General features: G+C 46.2%; 1 protein-coding gene across 4 annotated transcripts in view; it reads left to right on the top strand.

Moving 5' to 3' along the window:
- The window catches only part of LOC138511118 (zinc finger protein 615-like), a 33,314-nt gene extending 24,765 nt beyond the window's left edge, over positions 1-8,549 (top strand). For all 4 annotated transcript variants that reach the window (XM_069626601.1, XM_069626602.1, XM_069626603.1 and 1 more), the window contains one exon: positions 5,894-8,549. In XM_069626601.1, coding sequence (XP_069482702.1) covers positions 6,255-7,799 — 1,545 coding nt within the window. In that variant the 5' untranslated portion in view covers positions 5,894-6,254 and the 3' untranslated portion in view covers positions 7,800-8,549. The remainder of the gene's footprint in view (positions 1-5,893) is intronic.
- Positions 8,550-13,307: the final 4,758 nt, after the last annotated feature.

Here is a 13,307-nt window from a genome sequence, read left to right on the forward strand (position 1 = left end):
GATCTGCCTGTGGTGCCTAGCATCGACTCGTCCGTCTTCGGAGTGCCAGGACTGCCTATCTATGACGGCCAAAGCCCCGAGAGAGCATAGAGGGAAGTTTGCAGAAGGTAAGGCCCAAAAATCACCTTCGACCCCGCCAAAAGAAAAAACCTCTGACGAGTCGAACAGTTTCTCCTCTCCAAAAAAAGTCCAAAGATTCCCGTTCACAAAGTGTTTCACACCATTCGTCGACTTCGAGACAAAGAAAGAAAAAGCGCCATATAACGCCATCTTCCTCGTTTTCTAGTTCACCGGAACGGGTCGTTTGTCCCACAAAATATAGTTCTGCGGCCCAGTGGGAAGAGTTTAGACTCCGAATGTTATGGGTTTTGCATCCTCGGACCCAACGGCCAAGTCTCCTCATCAGCGAGACCATCCCTCGAGTCGAGAAAAAGCCCCCTCGAAGGCTAAGCCTTCGTCGTCATCGACGCCAAAGGATTTGATTTCAACAGAACTGAAAGATGCATCATCGACGCCATCAGCACCGATAACTGTGGAAAAGCAATCAACGCCTTGTGTCGAAGTCATCAACGCAACCATTAAAGCCATTGACGCTACCGTCAAAACCCATTGACGCAATTGTCGACATCGACTATTTCGACATTTTCGGCTCCTGTGACTACAAAAATATCATGTCAACTCCTGTGCCATGCTCAGATTTCGTTAAATCCCTCTCTTCAATTTATGAAGAGGCAGAGGAATCCTCTGTTGAAGAGAGACCCTTTTGGTTACAGTATGGAACTCCATCAGTGCCTGAAGCATTGATGTCAGAGGATTCACGCATGAAGAACTTGCAAGAATGCCTTGATGACGCTAGTGGGATAGACACCTCTCCAGAGGTTGAATTTGGCAGAGCAGACCCTGGTGACCACGCTGAGGTGACATGCAGACAACTGACGTCAGGGGTCCAACTGACGTCAGGGGTCATGGAATACATGGGGTGGTCAAGACCTACACTAGCCTTTGAACAAGATGATCTCACAGATATCTTGGACAAGGGGCCACAGGAGGACCCAATTGTCCCTTTTCATCAAGCTTTCCAGAGGCGTGTGACTAATAATTAGGACACACCAGAGGTTATTCTAGCTGCTAATAAAAAGCTGACAGCTAAGTACAAAGTTTCCAGCTCTGACCCTTTTTATCTCTCCAAGCACCCAACAACAGAAAATCTGGTTGTTCAGGCAGCCACATCCACGAGTATACAAAATGCCTATCCTACGATACCACAGGATAGAGCAGACAAACGTTACGACGCCATGGTCAAAAAGGATTTTTCGGCTGGGAGTATGGCCTTGAAGTTGCCCAATGCTACGTGCACGCTAGCAAGGGTCACACACACCCTTTGGTAGTGCGTTCCATGGCGGCTGACCATATCCTCGAAGGGGAAGAGCGAGATGGATTTCTAAACATTGTCAAGGGTGGGAAAGATGCAATGTGCGAATCCCTCCAGACTGGTCTCCACTCTGTTGACTGCATCAGCCGAGCTATGGCGGCAAGTACAGTGATGCGCAGATATGCCTTGTTGAGAAAGTCAGGATTTGTCTCAGACATAAAATCCAAGCTGCTCAACATGCCCTTTGGCAGCACTCATTTATTTTGAAACAAAGCTGATGAAAGTGGGGAGAAGATGCAAACTTCCAGGACAGTAGCAAAATCCCTTGGGGCTGCAATAAGGCAAATTCCAAACCGCCCCACAGGAACGCCCTGGAAAGGACCTACCCCTGTAGGTCCTTTCATCACTACTCCACATTTGGAAGAGGCAGAGGACAACCAGCCCAAAGAGGACAGAAGATTCCCCCATGGTGGACGGGGAAGAGGTACTAAGACCGCAACAGCAGCGGCTGCCTTACCTTCAGCCACTGCGTCAGCCGCCCCAAAACCTCTCTGAAGACTTGACACACAAGACTTCAGTAGGAGGCAGATTGTCACAGCATCTGACAGAAGGGCAGGCTATTACTTCAGATGCATGGACTTTGGAAACAGTTGTCCAGGGTTACTGCCTCCCTTTTCTGCAAAAACCTCAGTCATCCACCGGGAACAACTCTTTGAAAGTTCCAGATCCGCTCCTTATGCAGGAGATTTTAACCCTGCTAGAAAAGCGCTATAGATCCAGTACCTGTAGCGGCGAGGAACAAGGGTTGGTACTCCCTGTATATTCTAATCCCCAAAAAGGACAGAGCATTGAGACCCATCTTGGACTTAAGAAAGTTCCTCAGGAAGGACAAGTTCAAGATGGTAACCCTTTCTCAGATCCTTCAGGCCCTCCAGCTTCAGGATTGGTTGGTATCATTGGACCTTTCTATAGATGCTTGCTTTCATGTGCCGATCCATCCTAAGCGCAGGAAGTACCTGAGGTTCGCTGTTGGCGGTTCTCATTATCAGTTTCAAGTTCTGCCATTCGGGCTGACCTCACCCCTGAGGGTTTTCACCAAACTGATGGTAGTTATGGCAGCAAGTCTTACGAGAGCAGGAATTCACGTTTACCCCTACCTATACGATTGGCTGATCAGGGCCAGCTCCTCAGAACAAGCCCTGAAACATCGCAGCTATACCTGCCACTCCCTTCACAGACTGGGCTTCTCCCTCAACTTCAAGAAGTCCCACATGATACCATCTCAAAGACTCCAGTTCATCGGATCAATCCTGGATGCATCCCTGGGAAAAGTCTCACCGCCAGAGGTGAGGGCTCAAGACATTCTGCAGATGGTGACCAATTCCAGAATGTCCAGCATCTTCCAGCCTTCGATTTTTTTAAGGTTGCTCGGCCTCATGGCATCCTGCATTTTTCTGGTGCCAGAGGCTTGCCTGAGAATGATATCTCTCTAATGGGCTCTCTGGACCCAGTGGACACAACTCTCAGGAAGGATGTCAGACCTCCTACAAATCCCAAACAAAGTTGCTCTGGATCTTCAGTGGTGGGCCTCTTGGGAGAACATCTTGAAAGGAGAACCTTTTTGTCAAACATGGCCAGAGATAACAGTAGTAACGGATGCCTCACTCACGGGGTGTGGAGCCCAAACTACATATCGGAATCCAAACTACATATCAACCTTTTTAGAGTTGAGGGCAATCAGACTGGTGCTGAAGGCCTTCCTGCCATCTGTATGGGGAAAGAATGTCCTGATAATGACGGACAACACAGTGGCCATGTACTACCTCAACAGGAGAGGTGTAGGGTCACTACCACTGTGCCTGAGAGGCAATGCAGCTCTGGTTCTGGGCAATACAAGAAGGAATCTCTCTGTTGGCAGTTCACCTAGACGGAGAGAATAACACGATGGCGGGCGCTCTGAGCAAGCTGAGCACTGTCTCCCACGAGTGGGAACTAGCTCAGGAAGTCCTTCAAGAGATCTTCACGCTTTGGGGAACTCCTCTAGTGGATCTGTTCGTGACCAGTGCCAACCGGAAGTGCGAGCTTTACTGCTCAAGGGAATTTCCCTCAAGAGGAGCTCTAGGAGACGTGTTTGTGGTGGACTGAGAATTTCCACTACTGTACGCGTTTCCCCCAGTCCATGTCATTCCTCACGAAATCAAGAGGTTGAAAAAGCTCAGGAAATCCATGATCCTAGTGGTCCCAGAGTGGGCCATGAGGACGTGGTACCCGTACCTTCTGAACATGTCCCTCTGCCCTCCAATACGCCTTCCACTGAGAGAGGACCTTCTCTCGCGAGAGGAGGGTTAGGTTCTCTATCTGGATATCAGAATGCTGAGCCTTCACACATGGTTTATGAAAGGCTGAGATACAAAGATTTGGACCTCCAGCATGACATAATGGAGATTTTGCTTTCGGCCAGAATGCCAGCAACCAAATCTTTATAACGTTGCCACTGGAATAAGTTTTACAACTGGTTTAGAGATGCGAATGTTGACCCTTTATCATGTAATACACTGATGGTGTTATCCTTTCTATTACATCTGGCCAATCTGGGGCTCCTGGTTGGTACCATCAAGGGATATCTGGCCGCGCTTTCTATTTATAAGCGCACTTCCGGGGAAGTCTCTTACTTTAAGATTCCTTTGATAGTACAATTCTTACAGGGACTAACTAATGTTTTCCCTCCAATCCCGTTTCAAGTACAACTGTGGGATCTTAACTTGGTGTTAAACCTTTTGATGGAAGCTCCTACACTCTTGTCCCTTGAGACTTCTAACTCTAAAAAACATCTTTTTAGTGACAATACCATCAGCCTGAAGGGTGTGTGAGCTACAGGCTTTATCCTGCAAGCCTCCTCAAACTGTCTTTTATAAAGACAAGGGGCCTCATTACACGGTAGGCGGTAAGGAATTACCGGCACCGGTAAGGGCACCAGTAATCGCTTACCGCACTACTACGAGGTCCCTTAGCGGGTCCCGTCCCTAACGCCTGGTTTTACCAGGCGTTATGGAAGGGACCCGTTGAGGAACTTCAGAGCTAATAACGGGCCCGCTAACAGCGGGCCCGTTATTAGCTCCATCCCCATTGAGCCCTATGGGGGCTCAAATGGGAATGGGGAATGGTTTCCGGAATGGGGACTTAGCGGGTCCTCCAAGGTCGGAATGACCCGGTAAGTTCCTATTCCGGGAACACAGATCCGGAATGCGGTAAGGGGGTAGCCATGGCGCTAATAGCGCCATGGCTACCACCTACCGTGTAATGAGGCCCAAGGTAACACTAAAAGTGAAACCAACTTTTCTCCCCAAAATTGTCTGAGTTTCATCTTACTCAGAAGATTACGTTACCATCTTTTTATCCTCCTCCAGGAAAGACTTCACAGGCTTGATCCTAGATGTGCACTGAGCTTTTACATTTTACATCTCCAGATTGGCAAGATTAAGACAGGATGACCAGTTATTTGTGGGCTATTCAGGTCACAAATTAGGATTGGCTATTACCAAGAAAACTCTATCCAGATGGATTATACTAACAATATTGGAATGCTACAAACTGACAGGTGAAGATCCTCCAGAACACCTACGTTCTGATAAGAGATATATGTGCAGCTGCCACATGGTAGTCTGTGCACACCTTCACGAAACATTCCAGTTTAGACTCTTCCGTGGGTCAAGATTCTGCATTAGGAAAAGCAGTGTTACATTCTGTGCATACACATTCATAGAATACTAATTCCATTCTAAATTCTACTCCCTCCCCCAAATTATGTAAACTGCTTTGGGAGTGTATCAAAGATAAGGAATAAACTGGAGGACACAATCCATTTGAAGAACAAGTTACTTATCCCTGGTAACGTTCTTTCGACTGGATGTTCCTCCCACATATTCCTTTATCTCCCCTCCCAACCGACACGCAGTAGGATTCCCTTGCGGTTGCAGTCTACACTCTCTTAGGAGGAGTAACCGTCGAACTCAAGGTAAATTCTCCACTCCTAAAAACGGAACTGAGGCCAACTGGCGCTGCAAGTGCTACATATACCTGCAGTGACGTCGACATTTAGACGGAGGCCTCAGAGGGACATCGAGTCGACAGGCATCGAAGCACAACGTCCCTTGCTGAAATTTCATTTCCGAAGCAGCAAAGCTGGATATTGGAAATATTAAAGATGAGGAATAAGTGGGAGGAACATCGAGTCGAAAGAACATTACCAGGGGTAAGTAACTTGTTCTTCTATCGGCCTCTGATACAAGCATGTGCTTTATGTCAATCTTAAGGAGTTTATCAGGTTTTAGTCAGTTGCATCTATTAGGGTGCAATCACCCAATATATGGAACCCTAGTATTCAATGTCTTGTAAATTAGTACCTGAGTAATAAACAAATGCACACCAATATTACTGAGAACCAGTCTGCCTGTAACATGTAATGCCTGCAATTGTGAACAATTTGAAACTAATGATGTGCTTCTCGTTTTATTTCAATAGGTGATTGATGGCCCCAAAAAATACAACAACAGTGACTGTTAAATTCTCAGGACTAATAAAGTGTAAAGCTTCAAACAAGCATTACAGGCTAATGATAGCACCAGTGCTTGATGTGCAGTAAGACAAGGCTTGATCTATTGCCTATTGTTCCTGAGAGAACACATATGAGTGTTATGTCATACACATTCTGAATGTAAGCTTAGTTTGTTTAAAGAATTTTTGGAAACCCCAGTAAATTCAATTATCTACAGACAAGAAAGCTCATCTATGCTCTGAATTTGATAAAAGGTTCAGTGGAAAGGGTCCTCTTATTAAGCACCTGGAAAAATAAACTGGTGAGAAACCCATACACGTGCTCAGAATGTGGAGAATGTTGACGGGTCAAGAAGATACATGTTGCCCACATGAGGACATAGGTAAACATCCTCATCAGTGCACTGAATGTGGGAATAATGTCCATGTGCATGATGCACTTATCTGCCAACAAGTGCATACAGGTGAGAAACCTCATGAGTGCACTGAATGTGGGAAAGGGTTTGCTAAAACGGGCGATCTTACTATCCACCAGAGAACACATACAGGCGACAAACCTTATGAGTGCATTGAATGTGGGAAAGGGTTTGCGCAGAAGGGACATCTTTCTCGCCACCAGAGAACACACACAGGTGAGAAATCTCATGTGTGCATTGAATGTGGGAAAGGGTTTGCTCAGAAGGCACAACTTATTTTACACCAGAGAACACATACAGGTGAGAAACCTCATGTGTGCACTGAATGTGGGAAAGGGTTTGTTCAGAAGGTACAACTTATTGTACACCAGAGAACACATACAGGTGAGAAACCCCATGTGTGCACTGAATGTGGGAAAGGGTTTGCTCGTAAGGACCAACTTATTGTACACCAGAGAACACATACAGGTGAGAAACCTCATGAGTGCACTGAATGTGGGAAAGGCTTTGCTCTGAAGGCACATCTTGCTAGCCACCAGAGAACGCATACAGGTGAGAAACCTTATGAGTGCACCGAATGTGGGAAAGGGTTTGCTCACCAGGGAGAGCTTGCTATCCATCAGAGAACACATACAGGTGAGAAACCTCATGAGTGTTCTGAATGTGAGAAAGGGTTTGCTCAGAAGAAACAACTTATTCGTCACCAGAGAACACATACAGGTGAGAAACCTCATGTGTGCTCTGAATGTGGGAAAGGGTTTGCTCAGAAGAGTAAACTTATTGTACACCAGAGAACACATACAGGTGAGAAACCTCATGTGTGCACTGAATGTGGTAAAGGGTTTACTTGTAAGGCTCATCTTATTAGTCATCAGAGAACACATACAGGTGAGAAACCTCATGAGTGCATTGAATGTGGGAAAGGGTTTGCTCATAAGGGACCACTTATTGTACACCAGAGAACACATACAGGTGAGAAACCTCATGAGTGCATTGAATGTGGGAAGGGGTTTGCTCACAAGCGACCACTTATTGCACACCAGAGAACACATACAGGTGAGAAACCTCATGTGTGTACTGAATGTGGTAAAGGGTTTACCCGTAAGGCTCATCTTATTAGTCATCAGAGAACACATACAGGTGAAAAACCTCATGAGTGCACTGAATGTTGGAAAGCATTTGCTCAGAAGGGATATCTTATTGTACACCAGAGAACACATACAGGTGAGAAACCTCATGAGTGCACTGAATGTGGGATAGGGTTTGCTCAGAAGGGAGCGCTTACTTGCCATCAGAGAACACATACAGGTGAGAAACCTCATGAGTGCACTCAATGTGGAAAAGGATTTGTTAGGAAGGTACAGCTTATTGATCACAAGAGAAAACATACAGGCGAGAAACCTCAGATGTGCCCAGAAGACCCTTATAATGCGATGGGTTTCAGCATGATTGACTAGCATGAAACACTTCTGGTCCTTTGGTTTTCTGGTGCAGTGATGTCTTGCTTACCATAGGATATTGCGATATATTGAAATGCGTATGATTGCTTTATCGATTTGGTTTGGTTTAGAATAGACTGGAGTCCCTATACCAGGTATTACTTTAGAGACTTCAGCATTGTTATTTGCCTTTGGAAATGTGCTGCCATTTTACTCAATATTGCTCCAGACTATTTTAGTGAACGGAGCACTGTGATCATGACTTTAGAAGTGTTGGGCTTTTTCCTTAGCAGGAAGGATAAGGCTGGACAGGGCTTTTGGCAATGGAAATATGAATTAAGCCCACGTTGGTTTATGTGTTGGAACTGTGATTGAAGCCCCATGATTAATAATAATAATTTGGCAATTATATAGCGCTACGAACCCTCAGGTATCTGAGCACTGCTTACGGTGTGTGGTGCTCATTTATCGACCTCGGAAGGATGAAAGGCTGAGTTTGGTCCTGCTAGGATTCGAACCTGCATAAGCAGGCTCTTCACAGACACCAAAGTGATCGCTCTACTCGCTGGGCTATTTGACAGGCATTCGGAGTATTGCTGTCAATTGAGAGAACTACCTTGTTAACTACCAAACAAATGTGTTTGAATTCTATGTGGAATTAGCGAGACCAATTGAGGGGCATTTGAAGATGAAAAATATGTTGGAACATGTTTTGATTTAGCAAAAATGAAATGAGGGTTTATATATGTAAATAAAGTACTTAATTTACACACAGTTGGTCATTCTTGACTCTGCGATACGTTGGTACAGTACATGCTAATCAACAGCACTGTCTAGGGTAATGCATTTTGTCCTCTCTGCTCAAAGTCTTTCTGTTTTGCGTCTCTCTATGGCTGCATTAGAGAGCAACACCAGAAGTGAGGTGGCACAGTTACAGAAACCGTGAGTAAGCTATCAGACTTGAGGTTTGTACATTGATATTGCTATGACAGTGGCCCTCATTACGACCCTGGCGGAGTGGGTCTACGCCAGCGGTATTCGCGGCGGACCCGTCCGCCCTACTACGAGTTCCCGTAGCGCCATGGAGCCGTTTTCCGCCTGGTTTTACCAGGCGGAGAAATCCATGGCGCTACGGGACCTTGTTGTTAATTACGCCACCGTATTTTACGGTGGCGTAATTAACGCCTTCCCCACTCCCATTATACCCTATGGGGCAAAAATGGGAATGGGGAAGGGCAAAATGGGGATTGGGGATTTACCGCCCCGCCAAGGTCGGCATGGGGCGGTAAATCCGCCAACCCCCATGGCGGTATCGGCAGCTTTCCGCCGTGCTCCATGGTGCATATTGCACCACGAACTCCGCCAGGGTCGTAATGAGGGCCAGTGAGTTTTCTAGCAAAATACACTTTGAAGCCAATGTACTTTAAATTGAAAACATTGTAGCAAGAGCTTAATATTGCACTGTACTGGGCTAGGGGAGACGTCCTCTGCGTTCCAGTTCAGTGGCTGATAGGTTCCTCTGTCACATATAAAGAGTGCTAGACCTTTCTCTGAGCTCAACTCGGGGCAAAGGGCAGAGCTCTTACTAGCTGGGGTAATCCCAATCCCAAGTGGACAGACGACAAAACCTTTAGTATTCTCTTGGAATTTTCGGTTTTGTTTGACCTTTTAAATCATTTGTCTAGGAGATGCCTGTATCAGGGACTCAGCCTACTCCACTTTTTACAATCCTTCCAGGTTACTTAACCATAAGCAGCTATGAGGCCTCATTTGATTTCAGAGTTTTTGCTTAGCAGGATGTGGCGTACCCCAGGGTTCTGCCTTATCCTCTAACCTAAACATGGTATGTTCTACTCTTGGCCCGACTAATCTACTCCTGCAGCTTCATACTCTATGATCACAACAGTTGGATCCTGTTATGCCTTTTTGGGAGCTCAGCAAAGATATGTGTATATTGGTTGTTGGGGTTGCACCGGGCCCTTTGCACGATTCCCGGGCCCTCTTCTGAACTTTGTGCTCATGTCATCTACATGGGTGTGAAAATTGACTGTGAGCTGTCACGTCTTTCTCAAATGCTGCGGTTGGAAGCTGTTTATTTCCACATTAAATTGTTAATTAGCCCCCTGGGAGGGGCGCTGATGAATGAGGATGCTCGGAATGTGGTCTGTATTGTGTGATAGAAGCCTGTATTCCAAGCAGCTTGGACAGACAGCGCCCTCTTTCCTTTCCCGCTCCCCCTATCATCTCACTCTGGGTGCTAAAAAACGTACCATTGCACCGTGGAGTGCTGTCATCAACAGACTTAATAACCTACTGCTCTGTGCAGTGTCGAGCCGTGCATTAAAGGTATGTTTGTTTCTTTTTTTTAAGACCCCATTGCCACCCACGTAGATAACTACACGGGTGCTAATTGAGATATGACCCTCTGCGGCAAGGCAACCCTGTGGGTAACAGTACTATAGCCCTTGTTAAGGGCCCCTCACTTCCTTCAGGCCCTTAACTTGGGGGCTTGGGGGTGCGCCATTACCGACAGGGGCGACCTGCCACATTGGGGCATATTGCCTCAGAGTAACCTCCTTTTTCTTAACCTTCATACTCTGAGGTCAGATGCTATAACCCCAACTGGACTATGGTGATGCCATGTTCTTCCGGGTTCTCTGGTGTTTGTGTCTAACCTCAGGTGGCACAGAAGGTGCCAACCTGCTTCTTTCTTTGAGTGAGAATGGAACATGTAAAGATGGTGTGAAGAAATAGTTCCATTAGTTTTCCCATGTCTTGTTTTATCATTAAAGTAAGAGATACCCCTCATACATTCCCCAAATCATTGCCTCCACAGTGAATTAGTATGACGTCTGGGTGCCCTGTACTTCTCAGACTTACCAATGTTGGAAAAACCTGGAACCAATGCATTCCCCGCAATCCAAACCATTTAATTGGAAAATCTCTCAAACCTAGGTCTATGTTAATATTTAGTTTCTCACAAAAAGCCCAGAAGCAAAACCAACTGTCTCTAATCCGCTGCACCATTTTCAAACCAAGAATGATATCTGTAGTATTTCTCTGTTTCCAGGACAATGATTCCCAGTTTGAATTTCTAGTAGTTTCCATGAGCAGGGTATGTATGATGTGTTGGAGTTTCTAATTGGGTGATGGCACTGTTGATATTATTTGTGGCAATACAGCAGCCACCCAGCGTGCAGCATTGCTATACTTGTGTAGATACCTACGCCCCCCCAAACCCCTCTGCAGCCGCAGCTATATTGGAGAAAATGACACGTGTGTTTGTGGATCTGTGGTAGCCGCAGCTATCTGAGATTTTGGGTGGTATGGCATCTTATATGGATTGAGTGGGGGATTGTAATAGACTAGGGCAGTGGAGGAGGATTATGAGGAGGGGAGAGGGCCTGGGAGGCATGTTGGGGACAGTGTTTGGAGTTTGGTGGAGTGGAAATGCAATTTTGAATCCATAGTTTTTGGGATTAGCCGCGATTATCAGCAAACGTCTAGGAGGCGCTTTTGTATAACCGCCTCTATGAAAAGCATGTGCGTAGGCACATCAATATTATTCTGTGTTTTATTTGTTGTGGCTGGAACTGCAGGTATATTTAAAGTCGCGTCTATAAATATAAGTTTCAGTGAAATAATCATATTTGTATGTGGACGACACAGTACAGAATTGTATTTGTGTGTTCATTTATATGCTCAGTTCACCTATTTAATTTGAAGGTTTGAAAGTCAATTTAGTTTGATTTGGGGCTTGAAGTAAAATGTGCCATGGATAAAAAACAAGATCAGTAGCTGCGTCGAAAAGCTGCAGCTCTGAAAGATGCTCGGTGGGGAAAAATAGATTTCTGTCTGTTTCATTGTTCTTTATTGGTTATTGTTACTTTTCTTTTTGTGTAGCGGACTGTGATATTTTGTGGGGAAAATGTCATCCGTTTTAGTAGTTTTATTGGTATATAGTCCTCTTTTTTATATTCATTTTGGACAGAACTCTGCCTGTGCACATGGCTGGGGTGTGGGTGATATAAAAGTTAGTGTTATTAAATGTTTGTATGTTTTAAGGTTTATTTGCAGTGTTGTGTGTGTTAGTTATAGTAGTTACTGCTAGTAGATGGTGTTTATTATCATTTGTTTCATCTGCTTTGATTGTGTGGCAAGTATTTTTTAATGTATTTTTTAACTTTCACTAACATGGACCAACACAAATAGATTTGTCAATCGGTGGTATTTATATGTAGGCAGTTAGGGGCCGATTCATGGAACAAATGTGTGCCGAAAAAAAAAGTGGCGCAAGCAGGCGCAAGCGTGAAAAAGGAAGTGCACATATGCGATTCATGGAAGTCTCTGCGCGTGTTTTTCTCGGGATGTGCGCCAAACCCGTGCGTGACGCACACGGGCGCACACGTCATTGCTACATCCAGAACGCTGTGCGCGACGTGCCCAGGGAAAGCGCACAACATCCGCGCATATACCAAAAAGGGGGCGGGACATGGAGCGTAATGCACGGAATGGGGAACAACGCGTGAAAAATAAGGCGTAACTGGGGAAGTACTGCAGGGAAATACACGGAACGCCCACACGCATGGAAACAACTCATATTCATGGATTTGAATACGGGAAACAAGCGCACGCTAAAAGACGTGCACAGGCGTCAACACGTCCGCCACAGGAAGGCAGGCGGAAGCGGCCCCACGCACAGTATAAAAGCGCGCACAAACAACAAACACGTACATACCGCTACGATGAATGCCCCATTTGTCGTAGCACTGATCGTGGGACACCGCAGGAGGAGGAGAATAGCCAGGGCCCGCATTTTTTCCCCCCCGGACAAGCCTTTTTGGGATGCCTGACGACCAGACCTACGGCAGGTATAGGTTTCCACCTCGTATCATCCTAGACCTGGTCAGGGAGTGGGAATATGACCTTACATCACCCACCCTCTGCTTCAAAGCATTGAGCCCCTTGGAGAAGGTGCTCAATGTCCTGCATTTTTTGGCCACTGGGTCATTTCAGTGGACTACTGCCATAGTGGGGGTGGGGTCTCACAGGCCACGCAGTCACGCTGCCTACACCAGGTGATGGCAATCATGACTGTGCACCCCTTAGTCCGCAGGCACATATACATGCCCAGAACACCCGCAGAAAGGCAGGCCCTTGTCCAGGACTTTTACAGGGTGGCACACTTCCCCAAAGTGCTTGGTGCCATAGATTGCACCCATGTGGCCCTACGTCCACCTAGGGCCACTGAGCACATCTACCAAAACCGCAAGCACTGGCATTCCATCAACGTACAGGTGGTATGCGATGCCAAGGGAATCATCACCTCTGTCTATGCAAACTACCCTGGCTCCACCCATGACAGTTTCATATACAGAATGTCCGCCCTGAGCCGGGCCCTGGAAGCTGGGCAGCATGGCGATACATGGCTCCTAGGTGAGTACAAATGCCTGTGCACATGCATGCATGTCACACACAGGCAAATACACAAACCTCAATAATCACAACCATTATCACCTCTCCAGG

The sequence above is a fragment of the Ambystoma mexicanum genome, chromosome 6p (genome assembly GCF_040938575.1).
Source record: "Ambystoma mexicanum isolate Mex_15411 chromosome 6p, UKY_AmexF1_1, whole genome shotgun sequence".
NCBI lineage: Eukaryota > Metazoa > Chordata > Amphibia > Caudata > Ambystomatidae > Ambystoma > Ambystoma mexicanum.